General features: G+C 42.8%; 1 protein-coding gene across 1 annotated transcript in view; it reads right to left on the bottom strand.

Moving 5' to 3' along the window:
• The window catches only part of Cnst (consortin, connexin sorting protein), a 98,115-nt gene that overhangs the window by 58,797 nt on the left and 17,765 nt on the right, over positions 1–21,553 (bottom strand). The window contains exon 2 of the mRNA XM_045151450.1: positions 6,917–7,343. Coding sequence (XP_045007385.1) covers positions 6,917–7,331 — 415 coding nt within the window. The 5' untranslated portion in view covers positions 7,332–7,343. The remainder of the gene's footprint in view (positions 1–6,916; positions 7,344–21,553) is intronic.

Raw genomic sequence — 21,553 nt, 5'->3', positions numbered from 1 at the left:
AATTGTGTGAGAGATTACAACCTTTGAGATTGGGCCAGCTGATCAGCACTGGGGCAACAGGAAGAATGTAGAAAGGGGTCTGAGTGCTCAAGGAGTGTCCTGTTCTTCAAAGTTTGCTTTATCCTCCCCTGGGGTAACAAACTGGCACCCCACCTGGTATTATGGAGTATAAGAAGTGTAGGAAAGAGAGGGACACTGAGTTTGCAACACAGTCTTGTGTTTTGGAAACGTCCATGGGCAGTGTGAAGCAGGTTTGCTGGATGCCTGCTTGGAGACCTGATGGAGCCGTGAGGATAGACCGTGGGTTGCAGTGCAAACCCAGTGGAGATGCCAGGACCACAAGATGGCTGCTAAGGAAAGCTGCCAGCCCCAATGAAGTTTTCCAAGACTGTGAGCAGCCTAGCTGGAGGGGCAGAACTGGAACTCCAGAGACTTGTCAGTGGTTTGAATTATCGAACTTGGAGATTTGTCATTGACTAGAGTTGCTGAACTTGGAGCTACAAAGTTTGATGTTTGCCCTGTTTAAATCTTGTATTGGTTGAATATTCCTTTGCTATGCCCAATGCCATCTTTTGCAGTGTAAATATTTATTCTGTGCCATTATGGATTTGGGGGGGATTTTTTGGTTTTATGGCTCAGTTAAAAGACCTTGGGTTATGGGGATGTTTGAACATCATTGGGACTGATAAAAACTATGAGGACTTTAAAGCTGAAAAAAAAAAAAAAAAAGATGCAACTCTGCCTTGGGGATTCATTCATGGATGACGGCATCCACTGGTTGTCATTTTAGGAATCAGTAACGTGCCAGCAAGCATGTCATACCTAACATTAAACTGGAATTGTTTCTAGGAATATTCATTAAAGAAGTGGGGCAGTGATAAGAAAACCTCAAGATCTCAGGGCTGCTGGTGTAGGCCTGTGTTCAGTCCTCAGTACCACAAAAGTGAAACCATACCATCAAAAGGGTACTGACAAAGGACTTAAGATAGCCAGGGATAGGGGCGCATGCCTTTAATCTGAGCATTTGGGAAGCAGTGGTAGGAGGATCCCTATGAATTCTAAGACAGCCGGAGACTAATTCCAGGTTAGCCTGGGCTAGAACAAGACCCTTGGAAAAAAAAATAAAGATAAAAAAAGACATAAGTCAATGTAATTTCTTAATTTTGCTGAACTCTCCAAGACTTGCCACTCAAAAAACCACTCTGTGGCTGGGCGTGGTGGCGCATGCCTTTAATCCCAGTACTCGGGAGGCAGAGGTAGGAGGATTGCCATGAGTTTGAGGCCACCCTGAGACTCCATAGTGAATTCCAGGTCAGCCTGGGCTAGAGTGAGACCCTACCTCGAAAAACAAAACAAAACAAAACAAAACAAAACCACTCTGTGATACACACAATACAACTACCATTTTTAAGGGCCTGTTTCTAGCTGGGCATTTTACAAACTTCTTAACACACTGGGATGCTCCTTCTCAGGATGTGTAGTATCAGCTTCCTGACAGATATGGGAAGACAAGGAAGATCAAGTAAGTAGGATCAGGAAGAGCCAAGTTTCAAATCAGAGGTCTTCTCCCTACACTAGCCTGACTCCAGGCCACAGATCTACTTCCAAGGCTTGTCTTCCTCGACCTTTGAGCCCTCCTTGCCATCACCCAGCTGGACACACTGTGAAGGCCACCAGTGAAACCAGACAGGGCACTGAATTGGCAGGTCAGTTTAGAAGAATCTCCCTTTCTTAGTTTCTATGGACTGTCTATCTCAGGCTCTGGCCATTTGTTGAACTTTTCTGTCAAATGCTTAGACTCCATGGTTACCAGTGCTGAGTAAATGCCTAAATTGTTATGGCAACCATCAGACAATATGAACTTGTCCCTCATAGCCATGTAAGATTTATGATGAGCTATTGGTTGCCATGGGCTGAGGGAAGGGAGGAATGGGGAGGACTGCTAACGGATATGTAGTTTCTTTTCAAGGGGATAAAAGATTCTAGAACTCATTACTGGTGATGGTTACACAACCCTGTGACTATAATAAAACCACTAAACTGAACATTTTAGAAAGGTACACTTTATGACATGTTAATTGTATCTTAATAAAACTGGCTACAATTAAAGCCAGATATCAACAAATGTTGGTAAAGATACAGAGAAATTCACACGCTTTTGGTAAGCATATAAATTGATGTGGCTGCCCTGGAAAGCAGACTGGCAGGTCCTCGAAAAGTTACACACAGCAGGACAGGAGATGCTCGGTCGATAAAGAGCTTACATGCAAGAGTGACAACCTGATTTCAGATCCCAGCACCTTGTAAAGCTGGGCACTACCGCACAATGCGCCTACAGTAAGAACAGGGGCAGACACAGGAGAAGGTGCCTGAAGCTCCCAGATCAGCTACCCTGGCAAACACAACCACAAACACAGACTCTGCCTCACACAAGGTGGATGAGACTCTGCTCTCCACACGCGTACCACAGCAAGTGTGGACCCCCATTCACACCAATCCAACACAACGAAAAAGCATCACTCATTACAGACAAAAGTACAAACAAGCCAGGCCTCTAATCCCAGCACTTGGAAGGCTGAGGTAAAGAACTGCCTTTGAGGTCAGCCTGAGCTAGAGTGAGACTCTTCCACCAACAGAAAAAAAAACAAAAACAAAAACAAAAAAAACCTTCTACTGTATGATTACGTTGATACAGAATGTCCAGAGGAAGCAAATTAGAGGGAGAGAGAAAGCAGATTAGTAATGGTGTAATGGCCTATAGCTGAAAGAAAAGGTATTGGGTATTTTTTGTTTGTTTGTTTTTATTCCCAGATAGTGCTTTACTATGTAGCAAATACTTCCAGCTAGGTTTATGCTTTGAATGATAGCTTAAACAATAAATCAATTTGTATACTCATGGCACTGATATTATCATCTGTTTACCCTTAGATCTTCAAAGAAAAATACATTTATAACCCTTAACAAAAATGATATATTTTAAGTCAACAAGGAAAAGGCAAAAGAATAGGAAGAGTCAAATGAGTGACCCTTAGTGGAGGCTGTAGCAGACAGCTTCAGGTTCACTGAGCTGAACTTCCAGACCAGACACAGTTATGGAGGAAGGGATTTATTGAAGCTTACAGATCCAGGGGAAGTTCCATAATGGTAGAAGAAACTGGCCTGCCTTCACAGGACCAACCACAGAGAGAGAAGCACAAGCGTAAAGGTCAGAAGCCACAGCACACTACAGGAACTCCAGCTAGGCACACTTTGCATATCTTTAGATTGAAATTTGAAACCCACCACACCTTAAGATCATCCAGTGACACTGCCTCCAGCAGGTGGCTACAGATGAAAATGACAAACAACTGAATATATTGGGGGCAACCTATTCTATTCAAACCACCACATTCCGCCCCTGGCCCCCAAAAGATTTATAACCATCACACATTGTAAATTGTATTCAGTTCAACTTCAAAGGTCCCCACAGTCTTGACCAATTTAAGATATTAAGACCTGTAAAATCAAACAAGTTAAACAATTCTAACATATAAAGACACAGAGTAAACATTTTCAACTGGTATAAGGCATAGCAAGGAGAGACTAAAACAATGCAAGCTCAACCACCATCAAACAAGCATTAAACTTCTGCAGTTCAAATTCAACATAACCAGAGACAGACAGTCTCCAGATTTTCCAATTCCGCCCCTCCAGCAGGGCAGAGTAGCAGGGGAACACTTCCATCCCAGGCCAACAATGCACTCTATGGCAGCCCTTGCACAGTCCTGGTATATCCAAAACGTCTTCAGGTCTTCATGCAAACCACAGTCCATCTTCCAAAGGCTCTTTCAGCCTATCAAGGCATCATGCCCTGCCTCATGCTGCATCTCAGCGGCAGCTCCTGGAAGCATGTGCAATTCATGACCGCTCCTCACATTTTTCAAGCTTCTGAAACCAATACCAGGTGTGTAGGACACAGCCATATACTTAGTTCACAGACAAAATAAATCATAACCTTGAAAAGCAGGTTCTTTCTCCAGTCAACTCTTTCCAAAAGTGTTTGCATTTCTATGATAGTCTTTCCTCAGGCATCCTTTCCATGGTAAAGCTATTGGACCATCTTCAAGATTGCTAATGTGTTTGACAATAGCAGATTCAGTAACCTAAAACCAGTCTCAGTGCCTGTAATTTTAACTTGCTTGAGGTTTTCCAGTTTAAAATCTTAAAATCTCTCAGTCCAATATCTTTAGCCAAGCACATCAATCCATTACAAATTTAACCTTGATCAAACTCTCTGGGCATGGGCAGCAGGACACAGCCAGCCCTTATACCAGTAGCCCAGTTCCAACAAAGTCCTCAGCAGTATTTCCTTCCCCTTAGAAAGCGTGAGTAGCCTAGTTGGAGGGGCAGAATTGGAACTCCAGAGATTTGATGCTGGTTAGAATTGCTGGATTTGGAGACTTGTCACTGACTAGAGTTGTTGGATTTGGAGCTACAGAGTTTGATGTTTTCCCTGGTTGTTTTAAATCTTGTATTGGTTGAATATTTCTTTGCTAAATCCAATGCTATCTTTTGCAGTGTGAATGTTTATTCTGTGCCATTATGGTGTTTTGTTTTCCATTATGGCTCAGTTAAAAGATCTTGGGACTGTGGAAAGGTTTGAATATCATTGGGATTGATAAAAACTATGGGACTTTTATTTATTTATTTGAGATTGGCAGACAGACAGAGAAAGAGGCAGACGGGGCCAGGGGCAGAATGTGGTGATTTGATTCAGGTGTCCCCCATAAACTTAGGTGTTCTGAATGCTAGGTCCCCAGCTGATGGCAATTTGGGAATTAATACTTTCTGGAGGCAGTGTATTGTTGGGAGCACACTTATGGGTGTTATAACCAGCTTCCTCTTGCTAGTGTTTGGCACACTCTGCTGTTGCTGTTGTCCATCTGATGTTGGCCACAAGGTGATGTCCACCCACTGTCACTTTCCCCTGCCACCACGGGCTTCCCCTTGAGTCTAAGCAACATAAATCCTTTTTTTCCACAAGCTGCTCTTGGCTGCGTGTTTTCTGCCAGCAATGAGAACCTCACGGCAACAAAAGTTACCTTATTAAATAAGGATTCGTTTGCAGAAATATAAGGTTTTTTCTTAAATTTTTTCCAAATGTAAAAGCACAAGAGAAAAACAAGATGTACAGAGACAGATGACATTCCTGCATTCTAATGCTCTCCCCGCTGGGCTCTTCAGCTGAGCAGTGACTACGTTTCTAATCCACCAGAGAGGAGGGGCATTCCGATGTTCACCAGAGCCTCATGCAACATGGTTACCTTTGTTGGAAGAGACCCCCCCAGGGAATCCCAGCCTATGGCATGGCAGAACTTTCCAGGTCAGTATGTTTCTGACCAAAAATAATCACAGGCTGCCTTTTCCTATGAGTGCCTGGTGACTCTGATACAAGAATCTATAAACTAGCTGTAAACTAACTGCCAAACTATGTGACAAATGAGAAATACTCTGAATCACTTTGTAACCAAAGAAATACAGATATTAAAACCAGACGCTGGGCTGGGGAGATGGCTCAACAGTTAAAGGTGCTTGCTTATAAGTTTGCTGGCCTGAGCTCAACTCCTGAGCACCCATATAAAGCCTGATGCAAAGTGGTACATGCATCTGTAATTCCAGTGCACCTAAAATACTGGAATGTAGGGCCAATCTAGAACCCTACGGTTATCTAGACTGGCACACACACGTGGTGGGAGACCCTGTTTCAAGCAGAGTGGAAAATAATGAGAAGTGCCCCGAGGCTGGGCTCAAGCCTCCGTATGTGTGCAGTGGTGTGGGAGCGCTGGTACTAATTAAAAAAAAATAGTCATGGGCTGGAGAGATGGCTTAGCGGTTAAGCGCTTCTCTGTGAAGCCTAAGGACCCTGGTTCGAGGCTCGATTCCCCAGGTCCCACGTTAGCCAGATGCACAAGGGGGCGCACGTGTCTGGAGTTCGTTTGCAGAGGCTGGAAGCCCTGGCGCGCCCATTCTCTCTCTCTCCCTCTATCTGTCTTTCTCTCTGTGTCTGTCGCTCTCAAATAAATAAACAAAGAAAAAAAAATTTAAAGAAAGGTAGTCAGGCATGGTGGCACACACCTTTAATCCCAGCACTTGGGAGGCAGAGGTAGGAGGATCACCATGAGTTCGAGACCACCTTAAGAGTACATAGTGAATTCCAGGTCAGCCTAAACTAGGGTGAAACCCTACCTAGAAAAACTAAAAACAAAACAAAAACAAAAAACAAAAAACAGGTGCCTTACTGAACGCTGATGTAAGACATATGCTGATACAAATTCATGTATGTTCTTCATCCACAGAGTAAGAAGAAGTGATCATACAAGGAGGTCTTACTAGCACAGAACACCAGTGATAGCAGAAGTAAATTTTAAGTCTGGTATTAGTGGAAAATGGTGTGATTGAAGAAGAAAGATTATATGTATGTTTATATATAGTGCTTAGTGTGAAAATGTGTGCAAAGATGGGCTGGAGAGATGGCTTAGCAGTTAAGCGCTTGCCTATGAAGCTTAAGGACCCTGGTTCAAGGCTCAATTCCCCAGGACCCACGTAAGCCAGATGCACAAGGTGGCGCATGCATCTGGAGTTCATTTGAAGTGGCTATTCTCTATCTATCTGCTTCTTTCTCCCTATCTGTCACTTTCAAATAAATAAACAGCAACAACAACAAATGTGTGCAAAGAATGTCAACTTCAGCACTGTCTGTTTGCAGAAACCTGTGAACAGCTACCAGAAAGTCAGCGGTACATTATCATTCAGCCACAACTGGAGCTACTGTGCAGCCATGTTAGAAGGAAAGCAAGATGTAAGCTTGCACATGCAACATGGGATGGGGAGGAGGAGGATTTTTTGTCAAACAAAGTAGGAATAATTGAAAAATTACCAGGTGGCATCTTCCTAGAAGTGCCTTTTTTGGTTCTTGTGCTTCTTTTTCCAGATAGGTTTCTGTCCTTTCCTGGGAAGGACTGGCCATCTTTGGGGCCTTCACACTGAGTGTGTTCCGAGTCCTGGCCTGGGGCCTCACAGCGGGGAGGGCAGGCTGCGTTGTTGTTCAGACTGTCCTGCTCAAGCACCTCGGTCTTGCCCATCGCCCCGTCGCTGCGGCTCAGAGACTCAGGCACATCCCCCGCGAGCTGGTTTTCATTTTCGTCGGGTGCAGAAGGCAAATGCGTTATTCTCCTTTCCACGCTGTCACCGGGATGACGTCCATCCTGTGGCTCTATCTGCAGATTGCATGTAGGGATGTCTCTGTCATCCATTAGCGCATTCTTTGTGGAACTGCTTAAGGTTTCATTCATGACCTTCCATGTCTACAAAGAAAGAACAAAAGCTACATCATGTTCTAAACTCCGGGATTCAGGGTGATCTCTGATTTCCGCTTCCGTTGGATATCTCGCTGAAACTAGGGAAGAGAAAGAAATAACTGAACTCCACTCTTACTGCCCTCTCTCCTGCAACCCCTCCCAAACCTCACCTTGACCTCGTGTCAGCGCACTGGGTCTTAATGCCGGCCGTTCTCGGGGAGCTGCCCCAGGAACTCAGAGCCGCTGAAGACTGGGCACACACTGATGCTTCTTTTCATTCTCTAGGTGAGTCTAAATGTGGTTCAGGTTAGACTGCTGACTTCGGAAAATACTGGCTATGCAGGCTATCTGCTAAAATCAATCAGTAATGAGATCTGAGGATGCTTAATAGAGAAGTAAAAGCCAGTATGGATGTACTTTCCTGGCAGAAACAGGGTCAACGTTTGCAAATGACAACATTTAAAGAGATACTATTAAATTTTTTTTCTAGGAAAGCACATGGGCCTGGGGAGATGGCTCAGTCCATAAGATGCTTGCCAAGCAAGGAGGAGGTGGACTCCTCAGAACTCATTTACAAGGCAAATGTGGCCATCTGTCTGTCATCCAGCACTGGGGCAAACAGGAGGACCCCTGGCCGGAGCTTGCAGGCTAGCTTGTCTAATGGAATCAGAGCTCTGGGTTCTGAGAGAGGCTCTATTTAAAAAAAAAAATTAGGTGGGGAGTGACTAGGGAGTACAACCAATGTCAAACTCTGGCCTCCATGCATACACACACATACTTGTACATGTGTGGCCACATGTATCTGAACACATGTATGTGCACACACTGATTACATATGCAAAAAAACATGGGGAAAGTTCTGGTAGCTATGTTTACAGTCTACACAGCTATAAAAAGTTGTAAGTCCTTTATCACTCGTCTTTTATCTTTCCATCTTCCAAAAGTGTATTTCATTTCCAGAAAAAATTTTTACCAGCCATAATGAAGTAGTTTTATGTTTGTTTATGCCTTATTTTTGAGTTTGGGTCAAATACTCCAGTAATTCTGAGAAAAAAAATTGGCAATAAAACGTTTTAAAATTCTTCAAATGAATAAACAGAAAGTCCTACTGTTTAGAAACATGTTAAGTACAATTCTCTTACAAAATATGTAAATAAAAGTATAAAATATTAACCTCATACTAATACACCATATAAATTTTTAACATATTTCACAACTTAGATTCCTAATTTCAAACATAAAAGCACTGCTTGGGGGCTAAGGAGATACTTCACTGGATAAAGGCAATTGCAAAGCGGGCTGGCCTGGGCTGGAGTCCCAGGATCCAGGTAAAGCCAAATGTACAAAGTGGTGGGCGCATGTGTCTGGAGTTTGCTTGGAGTGGCAAGAGGCCCTGGTACACCATGTACTCTCTCCAGCATGCATGTGCTCTAATAAATAAATAAAAATATTTAAAAAATTTAAAAAAAAAAAACACTGTTTGGCAAACGAGAACACCTAAACCTCACTGGTATCATTTTCCTTAAAATATGCACTGCATATCCCTACTGAACTGATTTCTGTAAATATCCTCACTGTTTCCTAACTCAGGTAATCAAGAGGTTGAGCTGGAGAGATGGCTCAGAAGCTAAGGCACTTGCCTATGAAGCCAAAAGACCCAGGACTGATTCCCCAGAACCTACGTAAGCCAGATGCACAAGGTAGCACATGTGTCTGGAGTTAACTCACAGCAGCTGGAGGGCCTAGCATGCCATTCTCTCTTTATCTGCCTCTTTCTCTCCCTCTCTCTCTCTGTCTCTCAAGTAGGGGTCACACACTAAAGGGACCTAGGGCAGTGGTGATAGAGAGCTATCTAGAGAACCCAAGAGTACTAGTTGAAGTGTTTCTAGAACATGATGCATCCATACAGTAAACCAATTACTTTTATTTCTCTTTCTTTTTCTTTACTTATTCGCATACATGTGTGTATGTGTATGTACACAAACTCACCAGGGCTTCTTGTCACTTCAAACTAACACGAGATGCTTGCATTATTTTTTGAGTTTGGCTACACAGGTGGCTTGGGAATTAAACCTTGCCCAGCAGACTTTCTAAGGAAGTACCTTTAACCACTGAACAATCTTCTCAGTCCTAAGTAAACCACCTTTTATGCATCTCCCTTTCTTTTTTTTTTTTTTTTTTTGGTTTTTCGAGAGAGGGTCTCACTCTAGCTCAGGCTGACCTGGAACTCACTATGCAGTCTCAGGTTGGCCTCGAACTCACAGCGATCCACCTACCCCTGCCTCCCGAGTGCTGGGATTAAAAGTGTGTGCCACCACGACTGGCTTGCATCTCCCTTTCTTGAGAACCCTTTTTGGTGGTCTGAGGGTAGAGGGTATACACACAGACACACACACGTATATATAAAATCTAAATGAAGTAGCTACTCCAAGTAAAGTAGGTATTCCTTCCTTTAGGCCTACAGACATTTGGCCTCCAACTCTTTTGTGATGAAAATAATTAGTTTAACTCTCAAAAGTGAAGTTTAGAAACTCCTTTCTAATACTGGATATCTTGCTGTCTCTAAAGTGTATACTTTTACTTTTAATTAATTAATTTTTTTTTTTTTTTGCAAGGCACCTAGTAATGCATCAAGACCTGGCTCAAGTCATGTGCCCCAGTCTGCCTTTCCTGATTTTTACATCCCAAAAGACTCACGTGTACAGTGCTCCTCAACAGCCCTCTGTATCAGTCCCAGGTCCTCCCTGGTGCTGCCTGCGCTAGCTTTGCAGCTGTCATTTGAGTGTTCACACTCTTCCTGCCAATCGTAATCTTCACTGTCCTCCCTGGACCTTCCAGACACAGGCATAAGTAAGAGGGCAGTTTTCTACTGCTGCCTTCTGAAGAAGAGAAAGGCATGGAGCCCTTTCTGCATGTTGACCCTACTGTAAGAGGCAAAGGGGCCTTCTGTACAATCTATGGTGCCCATCTGCAGGTATAATGCTTTTCAGTTAGAATACCTGAATTCAAGCCAGGCGTGGTGGCCCACGCCTTTAATCCCAGCACTTGGGAGGCAGAGGCAGGAGGATTGCTGTTGAGTTCCAGGCCACCCTGAGAATACAGAGTAAATTCCAGGTCAGCCTGGGCTAGTGTGAGACCCTCCCTCAAAAAATTAAAAAAAAAAAAGATACCGTAATTCAGATGGCAATGATAAAATTCTTAATGGGATTCTAATCACTAGAGCTCTAGTGTTTTTATAAATAGTTAAAAAATAAAATGTCATATTTGTCTCTTCTTCTCCCAAATTTGGGAGAAAAGAATGAGGAAGTCCAGTTAAATAAAAGACACTCAAAATATGTGTCAACATGGTATGAGACCAGTTTTTTTTTTAACTACACTTAGTATATTCAAACTTATTTGCTTTAACTAAACACTAAGACTCTTCTGTAAGAGTCCCTATGTCTAGACTAAGTCACTCAAAAGCAGCAGTGACCCACTGAATCACTGACATATTTAACCAACTCTAACATACTTTCCCTTTTAAAAGCATGGCAGTGAGTGCTGCCCAGGTTTCCAGACTCTTGTGGCAAAATAGCTTTCCAAATATGTACACTGTATAAAAGTCATCTGACATGTTGACTCTCTCCAGCCAAAGAATTTCAAGCAAACACAGTCAAGGGAAGCTTATACAAAACACCAAAGTCCATAAAAGTTTGAAGAAATATTCAACAAATAAATATTCAACATTAACAGACTAAGATAAAGAACTTTATATACTGTGAAAGGCAGAATATCAAACCCATGTAAGATTTGACTTTATTTTTCATACTTTTAATAGATGTGTGGTGAGAGTAAATATAAGGTACAAATAATTTTAAAAACAGAGTTAAATACATACTGTTATGTGATTCATTTATAAAAACACTCGGAGACTACAGGTGCCACATTTCTATAATTTACATGAATCAGACTAAAATGCATACTTTCATTTCCACACACCAAGATTCTTCACAAAAATTAAGAATGACCTCCCCACAAAGTTTGAATCTAGCAATTTATAGGCAACCACAAATTTGGAGGAATGTAATGAACTAAAAAGGTATTCTATTAACCCTAAATTCAGATAGTCTACTCCTATTCAATTCATAATTGAGGAAGAAAGTCACCACACCCATTATTCTATCTATTTTTGGTCATTCAAACACTTTACATTTGCTTTATTGTGTAAATTTGTATCTTATTGGTGATAGGATTCTGTGATCAATGCTATTATTTTTAAAATATTTATAACTAAGGGCAATTCAGAGCAATCAAAAGTATGCCTTTTACCTCAAAATGTTGCTAAAATATTACCCTTAGGGCTGGTTTCTTAGGTGACAACTTCAGCCATGACAGTAACCACACATGGCTACCGAGAAGTGAAATGTTAATTCAAAGGATTTGATTGCTGGTTCACTGGATATTGCCTATAGGAATGTATGTCTAAACAAAGACAACATTGATCAAAGAAAGGTAAAAATTAACCAGTCAGATACAAGTGGTATTAGAACATAGTTAGTAAATAAGGTGGCAAAATAAATGTAAAGTGGTATGAATGAGTGCGATAGCTAGGAACCAAAATTTCATTTTACATAAATTACAATTAAGTAAAAAATGGAGGCTGAAGAGATGGCTTAGCAGTTAAGGTGCTTGCCTGCGAAGCCTAAGGACCCATGTTCTACTCTCCCAATCCCAAGTTAGCCAGATGCATGAAGGTGTGGCAAGTGCAAAGTCGCACATGCCCAATAGGTGGTGCAAGCATCTGGAGTTCAACTTCAGTGGCTGAGGCCCTGGCATGCCAATTCTCACTCCAAAACAAAAAAAAAAAAAAAAAGAAAGAAAGAAAAGAAAAGAAAAGAAAAGAAAAGAAAAGGAAATGAAAAATGGATGGGGGCTGAGGCGATAGCTCAGTCAGCCACACACATGTGTAATTCCAGTCTGTGGGTATGTGTGCTTCTGTGACACCTGAGAAACCCGGTTCCAAGGAAATCAGTGAGTGACCCATAAGAGCAAGACACACCATGTTTTCCTTGCCCCTATCTGCAATCGCATGGAGCGCATCTGCACACACATGCACATACATAAACTACACCCCACTCATGATACACATACTGAAAAGGAATGTTTTAAAAAGCCAAAAGAAGAGATGAGCATTTCCAATGAGAATTATATTCAAATTGAGATGTATTTATAACATACATATTTTTGAAATACCATATTTCAATGAATTGGAAAGAATAAGGAATACAAAAAGAACACAGTGCCAAGCATGGTGGCATACACCTTTAATCCCAGCATTCAGGAGGCACAGATAGGAGGACTGCCATGAGTTTGAGGCCAGCCTGGAAGAACAAAGTGAGTTCCAACTGAGCCTGGGCTAGAGTAAGACCTTAGACCTTATCTGGAAAAACAATAACAACAATAGAACCAGAAACCATAGTAACTTCATTTATTATTTTATTCCCATTTTTTGAGGCACAGCTTCTCTAGCATAAAACTGACCTGGAACTCACACTGTAGCCTAAGATGGCCTCAAACTCATGACGATCCTAGCTCAGCCTCCTGGGTGCTGGAATTAAAGGCATTCACCACCATACCCAGATTATTATTAGATAATTAACTAACTTGCTTATTTAGCATACTTTTTTTTTTTTTTGAGAGAGCATAAGAGAGAAGGGGAGAGGAAGAGAGCTGGTCTGCCAAGGCCTTTAGCCACTACAATCGAACTCCAGATGTACGTGCCACTGTGTGCATGCATTACCCACCTTGTGTGCATGCGTTACCCACTTTGTGTGCATGTGTGACCTTGTACGTCTAGCTTACATGGGTTCTGGGAAGTCAAACCTGGGTCTTTGGGCTTCGCAGGCAAGCACCTTTAGCACTACTTACCTTACTTTTTGAGGCAAAGTCTCACTCTTGTCAAGGATAACCTGGAACTCACTCTGTTGGCCAGGCTTGCCTCAAAGTCACAGTGATCCTCATAACTCAGCTTACCAAGTGCCAGGGTCAAGGATGAAATACTGATTTTTAAAAATTTATTTATTTATTTGCAAGGAGAGAGAAATAGAGATGGGGGGGATGGATGTACCAGGGCCTTTAGTAACTGTAAATGAACTCCAGATGCACTTGCCACCTTGTGCATCTGGCTTATATAGGTACTGGAGAATTGAACCTGAGTCCTTAGGCCTCACAGGCATGCCTTAACCTCTAGCTATCTCTCCAGCCCAATTTTTAAAAAAATTATTAGAAAATGCTCTAAGCTGGGAGTGGTGGCACACACCTTTAATCCCAGCACTTGGGAAGCAGAGGTAGGAGAATTGCCGTGAGTTCGAGGCCACCCTGAGACTCCGTAGTGAATTCCAGGTCAGCTTAGGCTAGAGTGATACCCTACCTTGAAAAACCAAAAAAAAAAAATCTTTAGCCCAGGCTAATCCAGAACTCACAGCAATCGTCCACATCAGCACCCTGAGTACTGGTATTATAAATATGTACCACCATGCCCAACTAAAAGCAAAATTTAACCTTGGTGTGGTGGTTCACTTCTACAGTCTGTATTCCCAGCACCTGATGCTGAGTCAGGAGGACTGATGTGAGTTTAAAGCCAGCCTGGGATATATAGGAAGTACCAGACTAGCCAGAGCTATAGTGGAAGTCCTTGCCTCAAAACAACAACAGAACAGTTCTTGTTTTGCTTTGGTTTGGTTTTTTGAGGTAGGGTCTCACTGTAGCTCACGCTGACATGGAATTCACTATGTAGTCTCAGGGTGGCCTCGAACTCATGGCGATCCTCCTACCTCTGCCTCCAGAGTGCTGGGATTAAAGGCGTGTGCCACCACGCCCGGCCATAGCAGCTTTTTGATACTGTGGCTGCTAGAAAACATGCATGGCCTGACAGCTGTGACTGCTGCTCTGTGACATTCTCTTAATAGTGTCACGACAGCCAAAGCCGTGCTCTTGGAGAATCACTCATGTCAGGTTCTTTCTTGCTAATATAAGTTACAGGCATTTCCTGGGTATAGACATTATAATTAGTGTAATTCAATAACATAAATACTTATTGACAGAAATAGATCCTATCTATATGCCTTACAACTGATTTCCACTACGTTTCCTTCCTATTTTCTGCATGTAGACCTCAGGATTGTTTTGTTACTTCCTCATAGTCAGAACATTCTGGGCACTTCATACAACTTGAGTGGCAATTACAACTAGCAAGGCAGCCTGTCAGTAATCTTTAGCAACAGAATTTCTACATAGAGCCAGGTGTGGTGACGCACGCCTTTAATCCCAGCACTCGGGAGGCAGAGGTAGGGGGATTGCCATGAGTTCGAGGCCAACCTGAGACTCCATAGTGAATTCCAGGTCAGCCTGGGCTAGAGTGAGATCCTACCTCGAAGAAAGAAAAAGAATTTCTACATAGCAGTACAGTACAAAAGGAAATCATGGCTGTGAGTGTGACTCTGGACTGGAGCTCCTGCCGCTAACGTGCTGGAAGCCCTGGGTTCCATCAGCTACACCTCAAAAACCGTGAAGCAGACCGCTCTTCAATGAGTCAGGATGGTAATAACCGAGAGCATGCTGGAAGACAGGCAAGGAGGAACAAGACACAGCGTGTAATCGAACTGCAAGGCCGTCAGAGGAAAACACAAATAAATGGGGAGGCAATGATTCTAAGGGAAGAGCATTAAGTACAGATTTTTATTTACACAGAAAACGCACTCCTAAAAATAGAAGAAATTAAATGAAACTACGTGACTCAGATATCCAAAACGATTGGAAGAAGGCAATGGATTAGAAGGCAGCATAATGTGTTTCATCTTCCTCTGTCCTTCATTCATCACTGAACTCTACTGAAGACAGCTGACACAGGGACACAAATGCAGGAATGGCAATGTCAACTGCATGACCTCACTGGAGGTACACCCGAGCAGTGCAAAGATTCAGTAATCTCCCCATCGCTTCTCTCTCACGCACACACAAATACAGGTGGTTGTCAAGAAACAAAACAGAAGCAAATCTCTAAGACAGTATGAGTTCAATTATTTATCTTGAGTATCTCAAAACATATATTAGCAATATTTTCTAATAACAAATACCATTACAGACACTTTGCCTAGTGGATTTGTTTTAAAATATTATTAGAAGTTAACAATTTTGGGCTACAAAGATGGCTCAGCACTTAAGGTGCTTGCCTGCAAAACCTAACAACCCAGGTTCTATTCCCCAGTACCCATGTAAAGCCAGATATACAAGGATAGCACATGCATCAGGAGCTTGTTTGCAGCTTCTGGAGGCCCTGGTGCACACACACTTTCTGTCTCCTCCCCATTACAAATAAACTTTTTAAAAATTTTAAGTTTATAATTTCTACTTCTTTTTTTTTTTTTTTTTTTGAGGTAGGGTCTCATCATAGTCTAGGCTGACCTGGAATTCACTCTGTATTCTCAGGATGGCCTTGAACTCATGGCAATCCTCCTACCTGTGCTTCCTGAGTGCTGGGATTAAAGGTGTGCACCACAACGCCTGGTTTAATTTCTACTTCTTATCTCAAGATAAAGATGCATAAAAAGTTACCAGTAGCTACACAAGCATTTTCTTTAATAGTTCATAACACATAGAAATCAATCAGTTTAGGTGAAGAAATCATTGCCCTGGGCCACACATGTCGTATTTGTATTTAAATAACCTTCTGCTACAGAACATACTGCAGGCATTAGTTTGAAACCATAACCAATAGAATTTAAGGCTTAAAAATATCTTTTGGTTCACACTACTTTTTTAAAATTATTTTTTCTTTATTTATTTGAGAGTGACAGAGAGAAAAAGAGACAAAGAGAGAGAGAGAGAGAGAGAATGGGCGCACCAGGGCTTCCAGCCACTGCAAATGAACTCCAGATGCATGTGCCCCCTTGTGCATCTGGCTAACATGGATCCTGGGGAATCGAGCCTTGAACCAGGGTCCTTAGGCTTCATAGGCAAGTGCTTAACCACTAAGCCATCTCTCCAGCCCTATTTATTGTTTTTTTTTTGAGGTAGGGTCTCACTCTAGCTTAGGTTGACCTGGAATTCACTATGAAGTTTCAAGGTGGCCTCGAACTCATGGCGATCCTCCTGCCTTTGCCTCCCGAGTGCTGGGATTAAAGGCGTGTGCCACCACACCCAGCTTCACATTAATCTTTTTTAAAACAAAATCAGTTGGGTATGGTGGTGCAGAAAAGAAAGAAATGAAAAGAAAATTAGTTTAGGTAGCTTCCATATCAATATATAGTCAGTATATAGCAGTAAGCATGATTTTTGTTTTGTTTGTTTCTCAGTGAGACTTACTCTTGCTTTGTAGCCTAGGCTGGCCTGAAACTTGCTGTGTAGACCAGACTGGTATCAAACTTGCAGTAATCCTCCTCCTTCTGCCTCTCAAGTGCTAGGATCATGCCATAGCCAGCTATGATTTTTTTTAAATTTTTTTTGTTTATTTTTATTTATTTATTTGAGAGCGACAGAGAGAGAAAGAAGCAGATAGAGAGAAAGAATGGACGCGCCAGGGCTTCCAGCCACTGCAAACAAACTGCAGACGCGTGCGCCCCCTTGTGCATCTGGCTAACGTGGGTCCTGGGGAATCGAGCCTCGAACCGGGGTCCTTAGGCTTCACAGGCAAGCGCTTAACCACTAAGCCATCTCTCCATGATTTTTTTTTTTTAATCAAGGCAGGGTTTCACTGTAGTCCAGGCCAATCTGGAATTTACTCTGTAGTCTCAGGGTGGTCTTGAACTCATGGTGATCCTCCTACCTCTGTCTCCTGGGTGCTGGGATTAAAGGCATGCGCCACCTCGCCCAACTAATTTTTTATTTCTTTTAAGGTAGGGTCCAGGCTGGCCTAGAATCCACTATGTTGCCTCAGGCTGGCCTCAAACTCACAGTGATTCTCTTACCTTTGCCTCCTAAATGCTGGGATTAAAGGTGTGTACTAGCATGCCCAGCCTTGTCTTTCTTTTGAGACAAGGACTTATCAAGTAACCCTGACTGCCTTGAACTCCTAGGCTCAAGTGACCCTACTTCCTCAGACTTCAGGGTAGCTGGACCTAAAGCTACACAGTACTGTGCCTGGCTATCTCAACTTGGAAAGGGCAGAGAATACTGGGGCTAGAACTCAGGCCTTCCTTATACATAATAGGCACATGCTTATGCCCTCAGACTTACCTTACAAAGTTTTAAATTACAAGGATTTTCCTATACAAGTAGACATAAAGCAATTTGCCTATAATTATTAAATATGCACATAAAACTATATATTTTGTTTAAAATATTAATTCTTAAAGATATAATGAGGCAGAGGTACAAGTATCACCATGAGTTCAAAGCCAGCCTGGGACTACAGAGAATGTTCCAGGTAAGCCTGGGCTAGAGCAAAAAAACCAACCTCCTCCAAAAAAAGAAAAAAAAAAATGCAATGGCATTAGCAAACAGTTTGTGAGAATTTTTCATTAATACTCACATAAGTCCTAAGCAGCTCTGAGTTTTGGGTCTCGCAAGCAGAGGAGTGCCATAGCACAGCTGGGACCAAAGGGGCTTCCCAGACACCCGTTATCTGTCTTTCCTTATCTTGGGAAACAATAAAATAATGTTGGCTTTCGAATGGGAACACGGTGCTCCTGCTTCAAATCCGGGAGAAGTGACTGCCTACTCTAGCCTGGCTGCCTGCCAGACACCTAATACTCTTCAGAAGAAAAAAAAAATCCAACAAGTTTTCATCTATAATGTCCAGTGTATAATCCAAAACAACCATGCATATAAGACACTGTGTTAATTAAGAGAAAAAAGCAAGAGGAGAAGCAGCTAACAAAGACAGCCTGGTAGAGGGGAGCCCTGGCCTGGAGTGTTGGGAGAGCACGTTGGTAAGAACCAGAAGGCGGAGCACAGCTGCGGTGGGAAGCGAACAGAAAGGGCCACGGCGGGGCCGCTACAGTGCCATCGTCAGCACTCTGCCCAATACATTGGCTTTAAATCAATCTCACAATGCAAACAGCAGCTGACTGGAGATTTTGTATCACCCTAACCTTCTACCCAAGGACAACTGTCATCAGGAATGCTGGAATTCCCCATTGTATGGAAAGGAGGTATCTTCCAGCATCAGCTTTCATTTATACTTTCTTTATTCTGCACTACTCTTTCATTCTTATTTCTACTTATTTATGTGGGTGGACAACTGAATGCTCCTAAAAAAGGGATGGGGTCTGGAGAGGTGGCTCAGCACTTAGTCACACTCCCTGCAAAAGCAAGAGGGCCTGAGGGGGCTCGAGCTCAAACCTCCAGACCCCACACAAAGAGCTGGGCGTGGCCACATGTCCTCCCTGCATTTATCTTCTCACTGTTGGGACAAAATGCCCAACCCAAAGCAGGTGATGGGAACAAGCAAAAGCCTTATGCTGTCAGGGAAAGCATGGCACGAGCAGAGGTTGGACATCAGCTCCACCACAGCAGCAGGAGAGTAAGCGAAATTCTGGCAACGGGGAGCTGGCTTTAACACCCCAAAGCCCACCCCCAACAACACACCTCCACCAACAAGGCTCCCCATCCCAAACTGCTACCAGCTGGGAACCAGGTATTCAAAACATATGGGTTTATGGGGACATTTGATTCAAACCACCACAGCCTGTAAGTCCAGACCCACAGATGAGACAAGAGCAAAAATGAAGGGGGCCCTGCAAGCTATGGAAAGAGTAAAAAAAGAGACTAAGGCTCAAAACTGAGACCAGGTGGGACTGGAGAGATAGCTTAGCAGTTAAGGCGCTTGCCTGCAAAGCCAAAGGACCTCAGTTCAACTCCCCAGGACCCACCGTAAGCCAGATGCACAAGGGGGTACATGCATCTGGAGTTTGTGTGCAGTAGCCAGAGGCCCTGGCGTGCCCATTCTCTCTCTCTCCCTGCCTATTTCTGTATCTCCCTCTCAAATAAATAAATAAATAAATAAATAAATAATTTAAAAATGAGACCAGGCATAAGAGCCACAGAGGAGGACACACAATGTTCCACTCTGGTCACCACAGGCACAAACATGTGCATACAACACACATGCATGCACACACAAACACACACACACACACACAAAGGGATTGGGATATAGTTCAGAATTAAAGCACATGCTTAGTTTGCCCAAGGTACAGATTCCTGGGTTTGTCTGACCTCCAGTATCCCCTGCCCCCCATAAAATGCTTGAACTTCTTTTTAATCTATAACATCCCACAAATGCTATTTCATGGTTTCACATTGTTGAGAGACATTTTAATTCTAAAATGCCATCTATTTTATTGATATCAGCTTCAAACTTTTTATTTATTAGCAATATGGAATTTTTCTAACATAAGACAGATGATTAAGTTTTTGATCCTATGCAAGGCCAACAAATTGACTTGGGAAATTGGAAAGCTTGAGTACTGATTTTATCTCATCTCTTGTGATCTAAGTTCCTCCATAACTATAATCTAGCTTCCAGGTTCACTGGCATTTGTCACTAGGTCTCTAGGTTGCAACCACTTATTATCTGCTTTAAATGTACTGATACAGGAAAATTTGCACACGTTTCCTTGCGACACCCTATCTTTTCTTATCTTGAAACACAAAGATAAAAACTTTGGCCATTCTGGGGAACATGATACTCCTGCCCCAAATTCAGAAGAATACCGATTTTGTCTGTTAGCCCCAGCACGGGCACTGTTTCTTTGTTAGACCTAGTGCCCTCTGTAAGGAAGGTTCACACCTGGCCAGCACTCAAGGTTTAGTACGAGGACACAAATGAAACAAAGCAACTCTCCACATGGACGCTGAACTTTGATCTCAGAAGCTGAGTGTTTTAACTGAGCTCGCCACATGTTAATGTGATCTAACTGTAACTTTCTATGAGGAACAAGATGTATTTACAAGATATAATGAGAGGAAAGACAGAAGCAGTAAGTAATGAGACAAGACAATCTGCTGTGTGGTCATTTGAATACATGTCCCCCCAGATTAAAAAAAAACAACTTGTCTTGCTGGGCGAGGTGACGCACGCCTTTAATCCCAGCATTCGGGAGGCAGAGCTAGGAGGACTGCTGAGAGTTTGAGGCCACCCTGAGACTATATAGTGAATTCCAGGTCAGGCTGGGATAGAGTGAGACCTTATCTTGAATAACTCCCCCCCCAAAAGCTCACGTCACTGGTGGTGGGAGGGCAGATCCTGGCGTCCATCCCAAAGGTGTTATTGGGACTGGATCTGAATTTCCAACCCAAGGTATGCAGAGTACTTGGGGTTCTGCCTGGGTTCCTTGTTGTTTTGCTCCTGCTTGTGGCGCTGGCTGTTTGGTTGTCTCTCTCCGTGGATCTGTGAAAGGGGACCAGCGTCTTCCTCCATCCATGGAACTTCCGCTGGATTTGTAAGCTTCAAATAAATCCCTTCCTCCCATAAACTGTGTCTGGTTTGGAAGTTCATCCCAGCAGTGTGGAGCAGACTACAACATGCTGAATCCCCAAACCAAATAAGGATTATACTATATAATAAGATATGAATTAGAAAATGTATCTACAAACCCTGCACTAACCTCTTTCACCCCTAAAACCTTTTGCTACAGAGAGGAATGAGATTTGGAGGCAAGCTCTTTACGAGTTAGAAGGTTACTTTTCCTTGTGCTGAGACAGTAACGTGTGAACACTGGAGGGGGAGGTAGAAAAACCGATGCAAACAAATGACGACGCAAACAGCTTGAGGTTAGCTGGAGGACAGACAAGCAGGGGCTGGGGAGTGGCTCAGCAGTTAAAGGTGCTGGCCTCCCCTCCCCCCCCCCAGGGGCCCATGCTCCCTGTCCCCTCTTCCTCTCTCCTTCTCTGACTTTCTCTCTGCTCATAAGGAATAAAAATATCTTATAAAAGTAAAAAAGGTGAGCAAACAGGGTGTGCACTGCGCTTTAACTGTGGGACTTTGAAATGAGAATGACAAGGAGAAGTAGGAAGTTACGAGAACCATAAACTCATGCAGGACTAGATTATGGAAAGGAATTTACTGCAGTGCTTTTACATTATCTATTGTGGGAGAGCAACTTCCAACCCCCCAGGAGGCTATGAACCAAGCACTTACTGGGCTGAGGTGGGAGGAAGAGGGATAAGGTTAGGGAAAGACACAAAGGACAAACCAAATTTATTTATTTCAGACTTTTTAACTTATTTTATTACAT

The sequence above is a fragment of the Jaculus jaculus genome, chromosome 1 (genome assembly GCF_020740685.1).
Source record: "Jaculus jaculus isolate mJacJac1 chromosome 1, mJacJac1.mat.Y.cur, whole genome shotgun sequence".
NCBI classification, from domain to species: Eukaryota; Metazoa; Chordata; class Mammalia; order Rodentia; family Dipodidae; genus Jaculus; species Jaculus jaculus.
The sequence above is the reverse complement of the archived record's forward strand: the minus strand, read 5'-3'. Positions and strand labels throughout refer to the sequence as shown.